Below are 19,114 nucleotides of genomic sequence, written 5' to 3' on the forward strand. Positions count from 1 at the left end.
AGTATATCTTTATAAAGCTTGGCATGCTTTTACATTAGGTTTTTGCATAGTGTCCTGTTTGCATTGTGTCCTGTAGAAATGAAGTCTGTCTGATCAGCATTTCAAGAGTCACCAGTTAATATCTCTTGCAATTTAAAATACCTTCATGAAATTTAGTAAGCACCTGAATCATTATGAGAGTATGTGTGCCACACACAATTCAGCTTTGTTAGTCAAGTACTTGCAATTCAGCTGTTAGTCTAGTATACATGATTCAGTTTTGTTAGTCTGGTACATAATTCAACTTTGTTATTCTAGTACATGCAGTTCAGCTTTGTTAGTCTAGTACATGCTATTCAGCCTTGTTAGTCTTGTACACAGGATTCAGCTTTGTTATTCTTGTACACATTTAGCATTGTTAGTCTAGTACACACAAATCAGCATTGTTAGTTTAGTACATGCAATTCAGCTTTGTCTAGTACACACAGTTCAGCTTTGTTAGTCTAGTACATATGATTCAGCTTTGTTAGTCTTAGACTAGTAAATTTAGTTTTATTGCGAATTGTCAGTCCATCCATCACATTCTTCTCCATTTACTATTTCTTTATTTTAGCTGGAATAAAGTCTGAGAGTGTTGTAAATCATTTGTTATTTTATAATTAATTATGAACTTGTTCTTTCAGAGCTGCATGCTGTGGTTCTTATGCTATCCTGTGATAGTCATCTTTACACTGATCGTCTCCGAGTATCTCAGATACAAGGTGAATTACACTTCCTTTTATTATTTCTTTGTTCTTTTTATGTCCTACCAAAACAGTGGAAGGGTATACTCCATATATACTCTCTTATAAGTCAAGTCCAGCTACCAAAATTGTAGGGACCCAGAGTGGCCAAGTGGTCTAAAGCGCTCTCCATTATGGATCACTGCCATCTCACCTCTGTCTGTACTGGTTCAAGTCTTAGATTCAGCCAATGTGGGTATGTGAGAAAGCTTGCCAGTAGCTTCTCTTGGGACAGTGGTTCTTTGTGGGCTTTTCCCGGGTTTTCCTCCACCATTAATACTGACCGCCATGTATAGCCTATTGTGTGCTGAAAAATGGCGTTAAACCCAACAACAACAACAATAAAAAATGTAGACCCTGATCTGCCATTGCATAAAGGTCTGGCACTTCAGGGTAAATATTTGTTCTAGCTGGAATAAAGTCTTCCTAAAAAGCAGCATCAATCCAGATCTACCAAAGCATTATTTGTTGGCAGATCTGGGTTGATGCAGTTTGCATTTGACTTGTACGTGAGTATATATGGTGATAGTGTTGCCTTTATTTGTTTGTCTGTGCAGCTTATTCTGATTCTTCCCGCCACACGTAATTGAAATAATGTGTAGTAAATCAGACGGAACTTTTTGGCATCAAAAGTTGTATAAATTCTCAGGTCTGTACTCTTTAAAAGGATGTACCAAAGTCAGAAGGCATTTTAAAAAAAAACACATGCTCTTTTGCTACCAGTACTCTGTATGTGATGGACATGAAGGGAAAATTACATCTAGGCTGCTTGGCTACTGAACCTGATAAATCCCATTCCATGGAATAGCCTTCATGTTATGAATATTCAATTTAATTAACTATAATTTATTTGTTCCCACTTGTTTTGTCCAATAAAATTAATAGTTGAATAAGATTAACAGGATTAGATAATCTTTTGTTGTCTCATTGAGGAGAAAAATGCCATGATGTAGTGATGCTGGTGTCATCATCATTGTCATCACTGGCAGATTCATAAACTTGGTGTTGAATTAGGGGTGGGGTGTGAATCAGATCATATTGCTATACTTATGTTTAGGGAGTGGGAATTATTTTCCCCATCAAAGCAACTGTCTTTCCACTGGGGAAAAGGGTTTGGGAAATTCAATGGTCACTTGTAATTTGTACATATTTAATTGAATTAAGTGCAGATTTTGCATCTATCTTTTTGGAATATTACATAACTATTCATTTAATCTGTTTTAAACAGCATTTACCCCATGGTCATGTTCCTGTATCTATATTTACTTCCTGCAACTAGCCTCTGGTTCATGACTTGGAGACTAGTGAGATCTCTACAATACTGAATATACACTTTCTCACCATATAAAGGCCAAGTCATTTATGCAAGCAGCTAGAAACTTGGTATAGCCCCACCCTTGAAGTTTATGTATGTATTTTAAAGATAATTAATTTTTTGAGTTGAGATTGAGCATGTAGTTATTGACCACCATTGGGTTTGGAACTGAATCAGGGCCAAAAATGGCCAAAGTGTACTATACAATTTGGAACTGAGTTGGGGCCAAAAATGGCCAAAGTGTACTATACAATTTGGAACTGAGTTGGGGCCAAAAATGGCCAAAGTGTACTATACAATTTGGAACTGAGTTGGGGCCAAAAATGACCAAAGTGTACTTTATAATTTGGAACTGAGTTGGGGCCAAAAATGGCCAAAGTGTACTATACAATTTGGAACTGAGTTGGGGCCAAAAATGACCAAAGTGTACTATACAATTTGGAACTGAGTTGGGGCCAAAAATGACCAAAGTGTACTATACAATATGGAACTGAGTTGGGGCCAAAAATGGCCAAAGTGTACTATACAATTTGGAACTGAATCAGGGCCAAAAATGGCCAAAGTGTACTATACAATTTGGAACTGAGTTGGGGCCAAAAATGACCAAAGTGTACTTTATAATTTGGAACTGAGTTGGGGCCAAAAATGGCCAAAGTGTACTATACAATTTGGAACTGAGTTGGGGCCATAAATGACCAAAGTGTACTATACAATATGGAACTGAGTTGGGGCCAAAAATGACCAAAGTGTACTATACAATATGGAACTGAGTTGGGGCCAAAAATGACCAAAGTGTACTATACAATTTGGAACTGAGTTGGGGCCAAAAATGACCAAAGTGTACTATACAATTTGGAACTGAGTTGGGGCCAAAAATGGCCAAAGTGTACTTTATAATTTGGAACTGAGTTGGGGCCAAAAATGGCCAAAGTGTACTATACAATTTGGAACTGAGTTGGGGCCAAAAATGACCAAAGTGTACTATACAATTTGGAACTGAGTTGGGGCCAAAAATGACCAAAGTGTACTATACAATATGGAACTGAGTTGGGGCCAAAAATGGCCAAAGTGTACTATACAATTTGGAACTGAGTTGGGGCCAAAAATGACCAAAGTGTACTATACAATTTGGAACTGAGTTGGGGCCAAAAATGACCAAAGTGTACTATACAATTTGGAACTGAGTTGGGGCCAAAAATGGCCAAAGTGTACTATACAATTTGGAACTGAGTTGGGGCCAAAAATGGCCAAAGTGTACTATACAATTTGGAACTGAGTTGGGGCCAAAAATGACCAAAGTGTACTATACAATTTGGAACTGAGTTGGGGCCAAAAATGACCAAAGTGTACTTTATAATTTGGAACTGAGTTGGGGCCAAAGATGACCAAAGTGTACTTGCAATTTGGAACTGAGTTGGGGCCAAAGATGACCAAAGTGTACTTTATAATTTGGAACTGAGTTGGGGCCAAAAATGGCCAAAGTGTACTTTATAATTTGGAACTGAGTTGGGGCCAAAAATGACCAAAGTGTACTTTATAATTTGGAACTGAGTTGGGGCCAAAAATGACCAAAGTGTACTTTATAATTTGGAACTGAGTTGGGGCCAAAAATGACCAAAGTGTACTTTATAATTTGGAACTGAGTTGGGGCCAAAAATGACCAAAGTGTACTTTATAATTTGGAACTGAGTTGGGGCCAAAAATGACCAAAGTGTACTTTATAATTTGGAACTGAGTTGGGGCCAAAAATGACCAAAGTGTACTTTATAATTTGGAACTGAGTTGGGGCCAAAAATGGTCAAAGTGTACTATACAATTTGGAACTGAGTTGGGGCCAAAAATGACCAAAGTGTACTATACAATTTGGAACTGAGTTGGGGCCAAAAATGGTCAAAGTGTACTATACAATTTGGAACTGAGTTGGGGCCAAAAATGACCAAAGTGTACTTTATAATTTGGAACTGAGTTGGGGCCAAAAATGACCAAAGTGTACTTTATAATTTGGAACAGAGTTGGGGCCAAAAATGACCAAAGTGTACTTTATAATTTGGAACTGAGTTGGGGCCAAAAATGGCCAAAGTGTACTAGAAAATTTGGAACTGAATCAGGGCCAAAAATGACCAAAGTGTACTTTATAATTTAGAACTGAGTTGGGGCCAAAGATGACCAAAGTGTACTTGCAACTTGCAATTTGGAACTGAGTTGGGGACAAAAATGGCCAAAGTGTACTTTACAAGTTGTTAGTTGGGCATGATGTTATCACACAGTGCTTGAAAATGTTTCAAATGCATGTTTCCCAATTGAACAATTGCAATCAGTGTGGTGGAACAAAAACTACTATGGTTTCATTACAATACTGAAGTCAGTTTTCAGATGAGAGTTTTTAATAAAAGTTCATCTCTACTCTTTTGTATAACAGTTGACTGAAGCATTGTTGATTCAGAAAAGCTGTTAGTTTATTTGATTACACAGATGGAGTTGTAATTAATAAGCTTTACCTAACTGTTAGTTATTTTGATTACACAGATGGGGTCATAATTTAAAAACTTTACACAACTATTAATTAATTTGATTACACAGATGGGGTCATAATTAAAAAGCTTTACCCAACTATTAGTTAATTTGATTACACAGATGGGTTGTAATTAAAAAGCTTTATCCAGCTGTCAGTTAGTTTGGTTTCATATGGGGTCATAATTGAAAAGCTTTACCCAACTATTAGTTAATTTGATTACACAGATGGGGTTGTAATTAATAAGCCTTACCCAACCATTAGTTAATTTGATAACATATATGATTGTAACTGAATCTTGTTTTGTTGTTTCCATTATATCATGTAGCCTCAGTCAGTTTTAATATTTCCTCATTATTAGAATAGAAGTTTAAAATCATGGTTCATATCACATTCTTGAATTTTAGGGGTTTCCTGCAAATCTCCTTGATTTAAAAATGTAGGTTTTATCCTTGACAAGGCCTTGATATTCTTGAAATAGTCCTTGAATTTTGGCATAAACTCCTTGAAATGAATACAAAACATTCAAACTACATAAAAGGTATAGCACTTTTCAAATTAAGAATTTTGTTATCTGCATATTTTGAAACAATAATATGAAATGAAATGGGATAAAATTTGACCTCTCAGATGTAACTATTAGTTACCAGATGATGTAGCATCCTTAATTGTCAAGTCCATGATAGTGGGAGGTGAGACACAGCAGTCACTTTTCCATTAGTGATAATGGGATCAACAGTTTTTTACGGGTTCACTTATAGATCATACTTGGTTTCTTCATACTTGGTATGAGTCTAAATTCCTTGATACATTTTCTGCCTACTTGGTACGAGTCTAAACTCCTTGATAGATTTTCATCATACTTGGTTTGAGTCATTTTGAGTCGAAAAAAATTTATGTTAAGGTTTTTTAAAATTTACTTATATTTCATAATCCTTTGGATAGATTGTCATGATACTTAGCATGAATTATTTTGTAGCTAAGGTCATTCATGCAACGACATGCCTGCTTTGCTTGTCCTTTTAGAGTCTAAGGCACAGTCATAGAAAAGGTGTGTTTAAGTTTGAATTAATTACGCCCCTTGAGGGATTTTCTTCATACTTTGTATGAATCATTATAAAGCAAGACAATTCATCCTGTGAAATGCTCACTCAATCTTTTGCCCTTGGGGTTAAGGCTACACATTTACTGCAGGGCTTTGATTATGGGCTTGACATACAGGCTCAGGGCTATGCTCTCTAGTGTGGGCCAATCACATTTGCAGAATGGATGAGTAGATCAGTTTACATAATACAGTGTCATAGGATGCAGAAACAGACCTGTTTGATCCTGGCCTGGAATAAATATGGTACAAAAATATACCTGCTTGACCCTGACTTGGAATGAATAGGGTACAAAAACAGATCTGTTTGACCCAGACCTGGAATGAATAGGGTACAAAAACAGACCTGTTTGACCCTGGCCTTGAATGAATAGAGTACAAAAACATACCTGCATTACCCTGACCTGGAATGAATAGGGTACAAAAAGAGACCTGTTTGGCCCTGACCTGGAATGAATAGGATATAAAAACATACCAGTTTGACCCTGACCTAGAATGAATAGGGTATAAAAACAGACCTGTTTGACCCTGACCTGGAATGAATAGGGTACAAAAACAGACCTGTTTCACCCTGGCCTTGAATGAATAGGGTACAAAAAGAGACCTGTTTGACCCTGACCTGGAATGAATAGGGTACAAAAACAGACCTGTTTTACCCTGGCCTTGAATGAATAGGGTACAAAAACATATCTGCTTGACCTTGACCTGGAATGAATAGGGTACAAAAATAGACCTGTTTGACCCTGACCTGGAATGAATAGGGTACAATAACATACTTGTTTGACCCTGGCCTGGAATGAATAGGGTACAAAAATAGACCTGTTTGACCCTGACCTGGAATGAATAGGGTACAATAACATACCTGTTTGACCCTGGCCTGGAATGAATAGGGTACAAAAACAGACCTGCTTGACCCTGACCTGGAATGAATAGGATACAAAAACAGACCTGTTTGACCCTGGCCTGGAATGAATAGGGTACAAAAACATACTTGTTTGACCCTGGCCTGGAATGAATAGGATACAAAAACAGACCTGCTTTACCTTGGACTGAAATTAATAGGGTGTAGAAACAGACCTGCTTGACCCAGGCCAGAATAAATAGCATGTAGAAACAGATCTGCTTGACCCAGGCTGGAATGAATAGCATGTAGAAACAGACCTGCTTGACCCTGGACTGGAATTAATAGGGTGTAGAAACAGACCTGCTTGACCCAGGCCAGAATGAATAGCATGTAGAAACAGACCTGCTTGACCCAGGCCAGAATGAATAGCATGCAGAAATGAGACCTGCTTGACCCTGGACTGGAATTAATAGGGTGTAGAAACAGACCTGCTTGACCCAGGCCAGAATGAATAGCATGTAGAAACAGACCTGCTTGACCCTAGACTGGAATTAATAGCATGTAGTAATAGACATGTTTAACCTTGGCTTGGAATGAATAGAACAAAGCAAAAATAGACCTGTTTAATAATAATAATAATAATAATAATAATAATAACAATAATTATGTCGACTTAGTACAGTGCCTAATCTTTGGAATCACTAAGTGCTTTACAGTATTAGATAAGACATATAATAAAAAATATCAGCAAGTAGATTACAAAAACAAATGCTCTGAAATTACAAAACAGAAACATGCTGACCATCATTAAAGAAGTAAACATTATTTAGTCTTTAGGTTTATTCATGTAGTTGAAATTGGTGAGTTTTCAAACCACTCTTGAATGAGATCAGAGTGACCTTGTGTCTAAGATCTTTGGGCAGTACATTCCATGTAGCTTGGGCCTGGTATACAAAGAATGTTACCCATATGACTTTGTTTTAACATTGACAACAATGAGAATGCAGGTGTCAGAAGAGGAGCATTAGTGTCTAGATGGATTGTACAAATGGATGAGGTTAGATAGGCATATATAAACTAGAGACAGTCAGTGCATTGTAGCATGGTGGACATATTTGTAGTGTGATTCTGGGTCATTGGAGGTAACATGTGCTCAGTTCTTCATGCTCTGAGGATGATCCAAGCAGCCATGTTTTGAACTTTCTTTAGTAGATATTGAGACAAACCAGGTAGGAGTGAATTACAATAGTTCAGTCTTGAAAGTACTAAGGAATGCACAAGTGTTTTAGTGGCTTCATCTGAAAGAAAATTGTGAATGGAGTAGCTTAGTATATGTTCATTACATATTTGTGTAATGAGAGCATACTGTGGAGAGTGACACCTAAGTTTCATACTGGCAGTGTAACTTTAATGTTGGCATTGCTGATACTTATTATTTAAGGTAAAGGATTGGAATGAGAAAGTTTTTGCATAGTGATCAAGATGGCTTCAGTTTTACCATCATTGTTTGTTACATGTCATCTATGCCCTGACATCAGAAATGCACATCCCTACACTTTGGATGGTAGGCTACACTTCAGCTGGGCAGCTAGATTTGTATAGTTCACTGCCATCAGTGTACAGTTGGTGAGTATGTGTGTGTGTGTGTGATTTTGGATTTTTAACATAGCTTGAACAATTTTTCAGTCATATTGCTACGATATCTGCAGTGTGTCAGTTTATAGTGATGTCTAGCACTGGGGCATCATGCCGCAGACATTTAGCATGATGTCCAGTTGGTGAGACACAGGATATCAATCTATGACACTTGAGAGTGGCTGAGTATATAGCATGAAGACAGCAGGGTAAAGAACATAGCCTTGTTGAACACCAAAACATAGGTCAACTGGGCTGGAATGTTTTCCATTTACAGACACAATTTGCATAGCTGCCAACCCTCACGAATTTGGCGTGAATTTCATGACTTTTTCAGCGATTCACAGATTCACACTGCAAGCCAAAAATTCACGAATTCTCAATTATTTTAAATCTCTAATAAAATAACCGATTTCCCGTTAAGCGCTAGTCATGATATTCGCAGTTGGCCTGGTAGCAAGCATTTTAGCCTATTTTTTAATCTATATTTATAAGAGTAGTTTTGCAAATGCTTTTGAGAGAAACTGGGGCCTAACCGGAATTTTGCTCTGCGCATGAGTCACCAACACAGATTTGAGTTACCGTTCAGCATCGCATGTAAGATCTTGAAAATGTCTTCACCACCAAAGAAAAAGAAATGTATTGCTCAAAAAGTGAAGTTTAATTTGGAATATATCAAAAATTGGCCATGCAATCTGCCATTAAACATTGATATTCATCATGCTTTTTGCACTCAGTATGCCATCACAGAGATGATGTGAGGAAGCACATCAGTTGCAAAAAACAGGTAAAAGTTGTGAAAATTAAGAATTCACAGATTTCAGCTCAGGAATATTTTAAGCCATCGGCGGAAGACCTGCAAGCTACCAACGCTGAAGCATTATTTGTGAGTCTTCTTGTCAAACACAATCTACCTTCATCGGCTGGAGACCATGCTAAACATTTGTTCCGACAAATGTTCCCGGACTCGAAAATCGCTTCCAAATTTTCCTGTGGAAGAACCAGAAGTGCTGCAGCTCCTGTGCATTCCTCACAGCATCAGTGACAGCGAAAGAGTATTTTCTCCAGTGAGGAAAAATAAGACAGACTTTAGGGCCTAAATAGCTGCAGAAAATTTGTCAGCAATTTTAGTCTCCAACATCAACCAGCAGGCAAGAAGTCTGAACTGTTTAGAAAACAAATTTACAATCAAGCAGTTGAGGAAGTTCAGGTCTGCTACAGTATCATGTCTTGATAAATAAACATTTCTGCATATATGTAGTGTTTTTGTTTTATATTGTGATCTTGATATAATGTAGTATTGACAGTCAGAGTGGATGGAGTTATTGTCATGGCATTTTTCACTAATTCATGTCCAAATTCACAACTTTTTATCCCTGTTTTCACTAACTGTGAGCCTGGAAGGTTGGCAGCTATGAATTTGTGTCCTGTTGACTAAGTAGGACTTGAATCAGGCTGTGTCATGAATACAAAATACATGCTGGAGATGGTGAAGTAATATATTATGGTCTATTGTGTCAAATGCCACAGACAAGTCAAGGATGGTAAGGACTAATATTTCCACTATCCAAGGTCATTAACTATTCTGAGAAGATCAGTTTCATTATTATGGTGAGGGCAATATGCAGACTGTACATTGCTAAAAAGACATTTGAATTCAGATGAGACTGAAGTTGGGATTGAAGAACTTTTTCAGATATTTGTTAAGTGAATGAGAGGTTAGAAACAGGTTGGTAGTTCTTTAAATTGTTCAGGTCAAGTGTTGGTTTCTTCAACAGAGGCTTAACAATGGTACTTTTGAAAAATGATGAGAATTCTCCTGATGAGAGAGAAGTATTGATAACATCGATTAGTGAAGGCAATCCTAGCCCAGGATGTATAGAACAGTGCAAAAACAGCTTTTTATTCCTATCCTGGAATGTATAGAACAGTGCAAAAGCAGAGCTGTTTAATTGTAGCATTGGTGCAAAAGCAGACCCATTTAACCCTAGCCTTGAATTCAAGTTGAAGACAGAATTTACTTTGAACTTTAGGATCAAATATTGCAAAAGCTAGTGCTGATAATTGTATAAAATGCTCTGTGCTGGCTACTTTGCTGTTAGCACCCATTTCCACAGCATGATGTAGCCAGTAAACCAAGAAATAGCCAGTTTTGGTTTTTACTCCCATGAAATTTATTGCTTCAAATTTAGAAAGCTTTGAGTCAAGGAAATCATATTTCTAAAGAATGAACTTCCATTAAAAGGCAGATTTTTATTAAAAACACAGTTGTTAGGAAAGAAAAGGTTTCCAAATTTTCAGGAATATACCATGCTAAAATTGAAACCAGTGCTGAAAATTTAATGCAGTGGTCATCAGTACTGTCAAAGACATTTTTGTTGATGAAAAGACATCTGTAAAGACATCAGTAGCTTCAGAGATATCAATACATCAGTTTCAGAGATATCAATACATTAGTTTCAGAGATATCAGGACATTACTTTCAGAGATATCAGTACATTAGGTTCAGAGATATTAATACATTAGGTTCAGAGATATCAGTACATTAGGTTCAGATATGTCAGTACTTATGCATCAGATATATCCATAGCTTCAGAGATATTTTGGTACCTTCAAAGACATCAGTATATATATCTGTATCACCAGGGACATAAATAGCATCAGAGATAACAGTAATGTAGCATTAGAGATATCAGTAGCCTCAGAGATATATCAGAAGCTTCAGAGACATCATCAGAGGTAACAGTAGAGTCAGAGATATCAGTATTGTTAGAGACATCATAATATAAATCAGTAGGATATGCAGAGATATCAGTAGCTTCAGAGATATATGTAGCTTCATAGACATCTTCAGAGATATCAGTAGCTTCAGAGGTATGTGTAGCTTCATAGACATCTTCAGAGATATCTGTAGCTTCAGAGATATCATCAGAGATATCAGTAGTTTCAGTGATATCATCAGAGATATCAGTAGCTTGAAAGACATCAGAGATATCAGTAGCTTAAGAGACATCATCAGAGATATCAGTAGGATCAGAGATCTTCAGTCTCAAAGTTTCAATTAATTTTTTTGATATTTTTCTTGATATTTTTATGAATTAATTAATAACATGCTCTTTATGGCACACAATCACATTCAAACACATTAAAAAAATATTTGTTATAAATATTTCCTTTTATTGTGGGAAAACCCTGAACTTTTGTAACATCTTAAATTATTTTGTCAAAATTTTCAAACATTACATTTGTACTGCTGTTAAATTAATTGCTCTGCTTTTCAATGCAAAATAACATCACAAAATACATTTTGCAAGTAATGTAGAACCATTCGTCTTTGCAAAATCAGATGTGATGTCAGTTTTTAATATACAGTATGTTTTTATATTTTCCAGGATAAATGAATTTACATTTTCAATATTTCTTTCTATCATCTGTTAAGCAGGGTTTTCCTTTGTCTTTTTGAATAAAAAAGCAATTACAGTATGTACTCACTTATAAGTCTGGTACAACACCCACCATGCATTGTCAGGTCAGGGTATTTTGATGTTTGTTTTACTGATTCCTTCTAACAAGCTAACAGATATGGGTCTACACAGTATGCCAACTCTAGGTCTTAAAGTATGTAACGGAAAGAAACGAAACAAACAAGTTTAGTAAAATCAACAAACAGTGTATTTCCCAAGAATACAAAGTGAAAATTCACAAGATACTTAAAGCATTGTGAATTAAATTCCAAATAATCCTAAATGTCTTTCACAAGTCCAAAAGTATTGAGGGTTTCGAATGAATTCCATTAGTCTTGAATATCCTGATGTACCAATAGTTTTGAATGTCCTGATGTACTAATAGTCTTGAATGTCCTGATTAACCAATGATGCTGAGCAGAATGTCTTTGAATGAATTCACAAAGATCCCCAAATAATGTGTTAACCCAGTCATTGAGCACTTAGCAATTCAATGAATGATTTAAAAATTCTTCTAGCATTATATGAACACAACTTTACTTACATCAGGACAGAAGTTGGGTAGGCAAAAACTGCAACCACAATCCTCAATTGCAGACAATATTTAAGCACACAGTATAGATATATATAACATCAGTTTGCAGCTGGACCCAAGTTATTTGCAATGTATACAGTATCTGATATAAAAATTAATGGTACACACAAGTATTATTTTTCATGTCATATATGCCTGTGTAAAAATTAATGGCACACACAAGTATGTTACTTTTCATGTCATATATGCCTGTGTAAAAATTAATGGCACACACAAATGTGTTACTTTTCATGTCATATATGCCTGTGTAAAAATTAATGGTACATACAAGTGTGTTACTTTTCATGTCAAATATGCCTATGTAAAAATTAATGGTACACACAAGTGTTACTTTTCATGTCATATATGCCTCTGTAAAAATTAATGGCACACACAAGTGTGTTACTTTTCATGTCATATATGCCTATGTAAAAATTAATGGTACACACAAGTGTCACTTTTCATGTCATATATGCCTATGTAAAAATTAATGGTACACACAAGTGTCACTTTTCATGTCATATATGCCTATGTAAAAATTTAATGGTACACACAAGTGTGTTAACTTTTCATGTCATATATGCATATCTTCTTCCAAAACAATTATTTTAGCATATTTAAGTGTACATTTTTATTTGATTTTATTTCAGCTGATAACCATGAGCGTGGTGCTATGTCAGTCAGTGGCAGTGGTTATGCTTTATCGACTTTTTCTCTCCAGGAGCCTTTACTGGGAAGTGTCAGCCCTCTCAAGCTCTCTACCTCTTTATTTAAAATTTGACAATAAAAATTTAGGCCTGAAAATATACTCCTGATACAAACTCAAGCTTGTATTGAATATTGTTGTCATTTATTTAATTTGTATTGATCAGCCTGTTTTTAATGATGATGGTTTGTCCATTTGTCTGTCTGTCTGGCATCAGCATTTCAATTATGATATTTAGCTATGGTTTTGTTTTCAGACTGCTTAAGCCTTGTACCATGGCTTATAGATGCACTTTGCCTTGTACCAGCCTTGTACCTTGATTTATAGATGCACTATGCCTTGAACCTTGGCTTATAGATGTACTATGCCTTGTACCAGCCTTGTACCTTGATTTATAGATGCTCTGTGTCTTGTACCGTGGCTTATATTTGCATTTTGCCATGTACCAGCCTTGTACTTTGGTTGCATAGATGCACTATGCCTTGTACCTTGGCTTAACTAGGCACCATGCCTTGTATCAGCCTTGTACCCTTGCTTACATGTGCACCATGTCTTGAACCAGCCTTGTACCTTGGCTTATAGATGCAACATGCCTTGTATCAGCCTTGTACCTTTGTTTGTAGATGCAACATGCCATGTACCAGCTTTGTACCTTGACTTACAGATGCAACATACCTTGCACCAACCTTGTTCCTTGGGTGAGTGAGTGAGTGATTTGGACTTTTAACCTAGCTTTAACAATTTTTCAGTCATTCCGCTACTATGTCTGTTGTGTGGCAGTTTATAGTGATGTCTAGCACTGGGGCATCATGTCCCAGACATGTAGCATGATGTCCCACCCAGTCACATTATCCTGACACCAGGCCAACCAGTCCTAACACTAACCTCTTAAAGCTGAGCGCCTAGTGAGGCAGCTGTTAGTACCATTTTTATAAGTCTTTGGTATGACTCAGCCAGGATTTGAACCTGCGACCTCCTGCATCCGAGGCGGATGCTTTAACCACTAGGCCACTGGCCTTGTACTTTGGCTTATTGATACACTATTACCTTGGCTTATAGGTTCACTATGGCTTGTACCTAGGCTTATAGATGCACTGTGGATTGTACCTTGGCCTATAGATGCACTATGGCTTGTACCAGCCTTGTATCTTTGCATTATGCCTTCTATCTTTGCTTATAGATGCACTATGGCTTGTACCTTGGCTCATAGATGCACCATGCCTTGTGCCAGCCTCATACCTTGACCTGTAGATGCACTATAAAGGGTACTTGACCTTCAGTAAATATTCGTTCATTATAACAGTTTGTGCTTTAAGGATCAGCATTAACCATTTGTATTTAGTGCATTTTTGGGATGCTGTTGACTGCAGAATAATGAATCAAGGATCAGCATTAACCATTTGTCATTAGTGCAGTTTCATGGACACTAATGACTGCAGAATGATGATTGATCTGTAGAATGATATATCATGATGAACACTCTGTGACAAAATAAAGGCTTGCAATCTGGCCATACTGTTATTTCTCTACAATACTTAAGTTAAAAATTGTTCCAAAATTTTGCATTGAATACTTTGATCATTTTGCTTTGTAATGTTGTATTTCATTGACTGGAGAAAGATTTCATATAAGACTTGTTCTTCTCATTGATTTAATCAGGAACAGGGATGAACTAACATTTTAGATGTTGAGATAATTCATGTACGAAAGAGATTTTAATTTTGTTGTCTCTGGGATTACGTCTCAAGAACAGGGTTGAACTAACATTTTAGATGTTGAGATGATTCATTGTAGCTTCATTTGTATGCATTTGTTTTAAATATTTATTTTGTATGTTTTTAAGAGCAGAATTATAATTCATTTGCTCATGATCATTTGCACATCTCTTGATTGAAAATAAGGAATTACAAACATAGTACATGCATAGTGATACATAAATCTATAAATTAGATTTCATTGTGTTATTAATGGACATTACATGGATAGAGGTACATGCATTTACAAATAGGATGTAATTATGACCTCTTCTGCAGAATGATTCAGTGATAAAAGATCTCCAGAGAGTTTTGTATAAGTATTTACCTTTGGGTTTTACGTTACCTCTGTTTTTAAACTAAGGGCAGTGCTAATTTGTACATGAGAGTGTCAGCAGTGCTTATTTCTATATGACAGTGTTAGCTGTGCTAAATTCTACATGACAGTGCTAGCATTGCCAATTTCTACATGACAGTGTTAGCTGTGCTAAATTCTACATGACAGTGTTAGCAGTGCTTATTTCTATATGACATTGTTAGCAGTACCAATTTGTCCATGACCATGTTAGTAGTGCTAAATTCTACATGACAGTGTTAGCAGTGCCAATTTCTACATGACAGTATTAGCTGTGCTAATTCTACATGACACTATTAGCTTTGCTAATTCTACATTACAGTGTTAGCAGTGCATATTTCTATATGACAGTGTTAGCAGTGCTAATTCTACATTACAGTCTTAGCAGTGCCAATTTCTACATTACAGTGTTAGCAGTGCTAATTCTACATTACATTGTTAGCAGTGCTTATTTCTCTATGACAGTGTTAGCAGTACCAATTTGTCTATGACAGTGTTAGTAGTGCTAATTTCTAGATGACAGTATTTGCAGCAGTTCTTTACATGGTATAGATACTCTACAAAGATCTTTACAGTGTCTATATACAGTACAAATATCTGTAAAGAGTGTACATACTTACAAAGATCTTTACAGAATATACAGACTGTACAAAGATCTTTACATGGTATAGATACTGTACAAAGATCTTTACTTGGTATATATATATACTGTACAAAGATCTTTACAGGGTATAGATACTGTACAAAGATATTTACAGTGTACAGATACTGTACAAAGATCTGTACAGTGTCTATATATAGTACAATGATTTGTAAAGAGTACGTATTGTACAAAGATCTCTACAGAATATGTAGACTATACAAAGATCTTTAGATAGTGTACACACCGTACAAAGATCTCTACAGGATAAGCATACTGTACAGATAGTTTCACAGGGCATATATACACTGTAAAAGATCTGTACAAGATATAAATACCATGCAAAGATCTCTGCTTGGTATGCATGCTTTACAAAGAGCTTTATAGTGTGTACATGCTGTACAGTGATCTTAACAAGGTATGCATTCTGCACAAATATGCTTAGATGGGTATGCAGTACTGCAAAGATCTTTAGAGGGTATGATGTTGTACAAAGACTTTTATAGAGTATACATACTATACAAATATCTTTACAGCATATACATTCTGTACATAGACTATTACATGTTGTACATGACATACAGAGATCTTTACAGCATATACATAATGTACAAAGACTGTTACAGGGTATACATACTGTACAATTATCTTTACAGCATATATATTCTGTACAGAGACAATTACAGGTTGTACATGCCGTACAAAGATCTTTATAGCATATATATAATGTACAAAGACTGTTACAGGGTATACATACTGTACAAATATCTTTACAGCATATATATTCTGTACAGAGACTATTACAGGTTGTACATGCTGTACAGAGATCTTTAGAGCATATACATAATGTACAAAGACTGTTACAGGGTGTACATACTGAACAATTTGTTTTTACAGAGTATACATTCTATACAAAATGAGACATGTAAATAAATAATAAATGGGCAATTAATATGTGATTTGTTTCCATGTCACACTTGCCATGATAGAAAAGTTAATTATTTTTTGTGATTGATGAAAGGACAAAAAGTAAGATTAGCATCTGGTTGGAGACAAGCTTTATGATGTCAATATTCCACACATTCTTTGAGCTAGAATTTTGTCATTGGATAATACTTTTTCAAGTTATTTAACTTCAGTGTTTCTGAACCATCCCACATAAGTCCTACAATTTAACAAATTTAGTCTAGTTATGTTACAGTAAGCAAAAATGTTAATTTGCATTGAATAAAATCATATTATTGTTTCAAAGTTCATGGCATTATGCATATGTTTGTACAATTATTGAAAATCATTTGAAGCCCTTTTTTACATTTTCACTCACACATATCTGCATTTAAACACATTAAGTACGAGATCTGGATCTTATACTACCATGTCTTTCAAGGGCAACTGTCATATTTGCATCCATAAAATAACTTAGCAGTAAAAAAAATTATGCATTGTTGAAATAAAGTGATTCTACCAATAGTATTTTAGTTTGGTTTCTTTTGCAATATTTAACTTGATTTTGAAGTCATTTTTCAGTGAGCCTATTGCTGCACATCAGTCACTAACATATGCCATTATCAGTATTTTTATGCTTCCATCAGTCACCAACATATACCATTATCAGTATTTTTATGCTTCCATCAGTCACTAACATATGCCATTATCAGTATTTGTATGCTTCCATCAGTCACTAATATATGCCATTATCAGTATTTTTTGCTTCCATCAGTCACTAACATATGCCATTATCAGTATTTTTTGCTTCCATCAGTCACCAACATATACCATTATCAGTATTTTTATGCTTCCATCAGTCACTAACATATGCCATTATCAGTATTTTTTGCTTCCATCAGTCACTAACATATGCCATTATCAGTATTTTTTGCTTCCATCAGTCACCAACATATACCATTATCAGTATTTTTATGCTTCCATCAGTCGCTAACATATGCCATTATCAGTATTTTTTGCTTCCATCAGTCATCAACATATACCATTATCAGTATTTTTATGCTTCCATCAGTCACTAACATATGCCATTATCAGTATTTGTATGCTTCCATCAGTCACTAACATATTCCATTATCATTATTTTTATGCTTCCATCAGTCACTAACATATGCCATTATCAGTATTTTTTGCTTCCATCAGTCACTAACATATGCCATTATCAGTATTTTTTGCTTCCATCAGTCACCAACATATACCATTATCAGTATTTTTATGCTTCCATCAGTCACTAACATATGCCATTATCAGTATTTTTTGCTTCCATCAGTCACCAACATATACCATTATAGTATTTTTATGCTTCCATCAGTCACTAACATATGCCATTATCAGTATTTGTATGCTTCCATCAGTCACTAACATATGCCATTATCATTATTTTTATGCTTCCATCAGTCACTAACATTTGCCATTATCAGTATTTTTTGCTTCCATCAGTCAGTAGCATATGCTATTACACTGGACAACAAATTTTTACAAAAGTCATGTTACTGAAATAAAATTAGTCAATTCTTATCAATTTTTATGTGCTGAACACGAATATGACAGTCAAATTGCAAAATTGGCTCTAGTTTTTTTGTAATCTGCAAGAAATTAATGTTTACATAACGAAATGCATTCCAATAGTAAAAGGTCAACTGTAATAGCCTACCTATAAAAAATCAAGTCATTGACTACATCTTAGATTTCTTCGCCTGTCTCTTGTACAGCTGTTCGGGAGCATCTCTGAGGAGTGTCCAGCAGTAGTCAGCCAGCATTGTAGTGGACCATTTTCCCTGGTATCTTTGTTCCATTGTTGCGATATCTTGATGAAAACGTTCGCCGTGTTCATCACTAACAATACCACAGTTGCTAGGAAAGAAATCCAAATGGGAATGAAGGAAGTGAATCTTTAGAGACATATTGCAGCCAAGTTTCTTATACTTCATCAACATGTCTTCTACTAGTTCCTTATAGTTTTCTGCCCTAACATTTCCGAGGAAGTTTGTAGAAACTAGGCGAAAAGCATTCCATGCTTGTTTCGCGTCACCTTCCAGCAAGTTGTTGAACCGGTCATCTTTGAAAAGCTCTCGAATCTGAGGACCCACAAAAACTCCCTCTTTAATCTTTGCTTCGCTGAGTCGAGGGAATTTTTCATGCAGGTATCGGAATGCTGGCAAAGTCCGGTCAATGGCTTTCACGAAGTTCTTCATCAAACCTAGTTTGATGTGAAGGGGTGGTAGCAAGATTTTCTGAGCCTCAACCAGAGCTGGGTGTTGGATATTCTTCTCTCCAATGGCTACATTCTGCCTGTGAGTCCATTCCTTCCTCATGTAGTGCATTTCCCTTGCTCGGCTATCCCACTCGCATAAGAAACACATGTATTTTGTATATCCTTGCTGCAGTCCCATTAAAAGGGCAACTACCTTCAAATCACCACAGAGGTGCCAGCTGTACTTGTTATACTC

At 36.0% G+C, this 19,114-nt stretch overlaps 1 protein-coding gene across 1 annotated transcript in view; it reads left to right on the forward strand.

Moving 5' to 3' along the window:
• The window catches only part of LOC149798752 (integral membrane protein GPR180-like), a 43,816-nt gene extending 26,683 nt beyond the window's left edge, over window positions 1-17,133 (forward strand). The window contains exons 8-9 of the mRNA XM_089957626.1: window positions 663-740; window positions 12,858-17,133. Coding sequence (XP_089813752.1) covers window positions 663-740; window positions 12,858-13,022 — 243 coding nt within the window. The 3' untranslated portion in view covers window positions 13,023-17,133. The remainder of the gene's footprint in view (window positions 1-662; window positions 741-12,857) is intronic.
• Window positions 17,134-19,114: the final 1,981 nt, after the last annotated feature.

This window comes from Sinohyriopsis cumingii, chromosome 5 (genome assembly GCF_028554795.1).
Source record: "Sinohyriopsis cumingii isolate HCF-2022 chromosome 5, ASM2855479v2, whole genome shotgun sequence".
NCBI classification, from domain to species: domain Eukaryota; kingdom Metazoa; phylum Mollusca; class Bivalvia; order Unionida; family Unionidae; genus Sinohyriopsis; species Sinohyriopsis cumingii.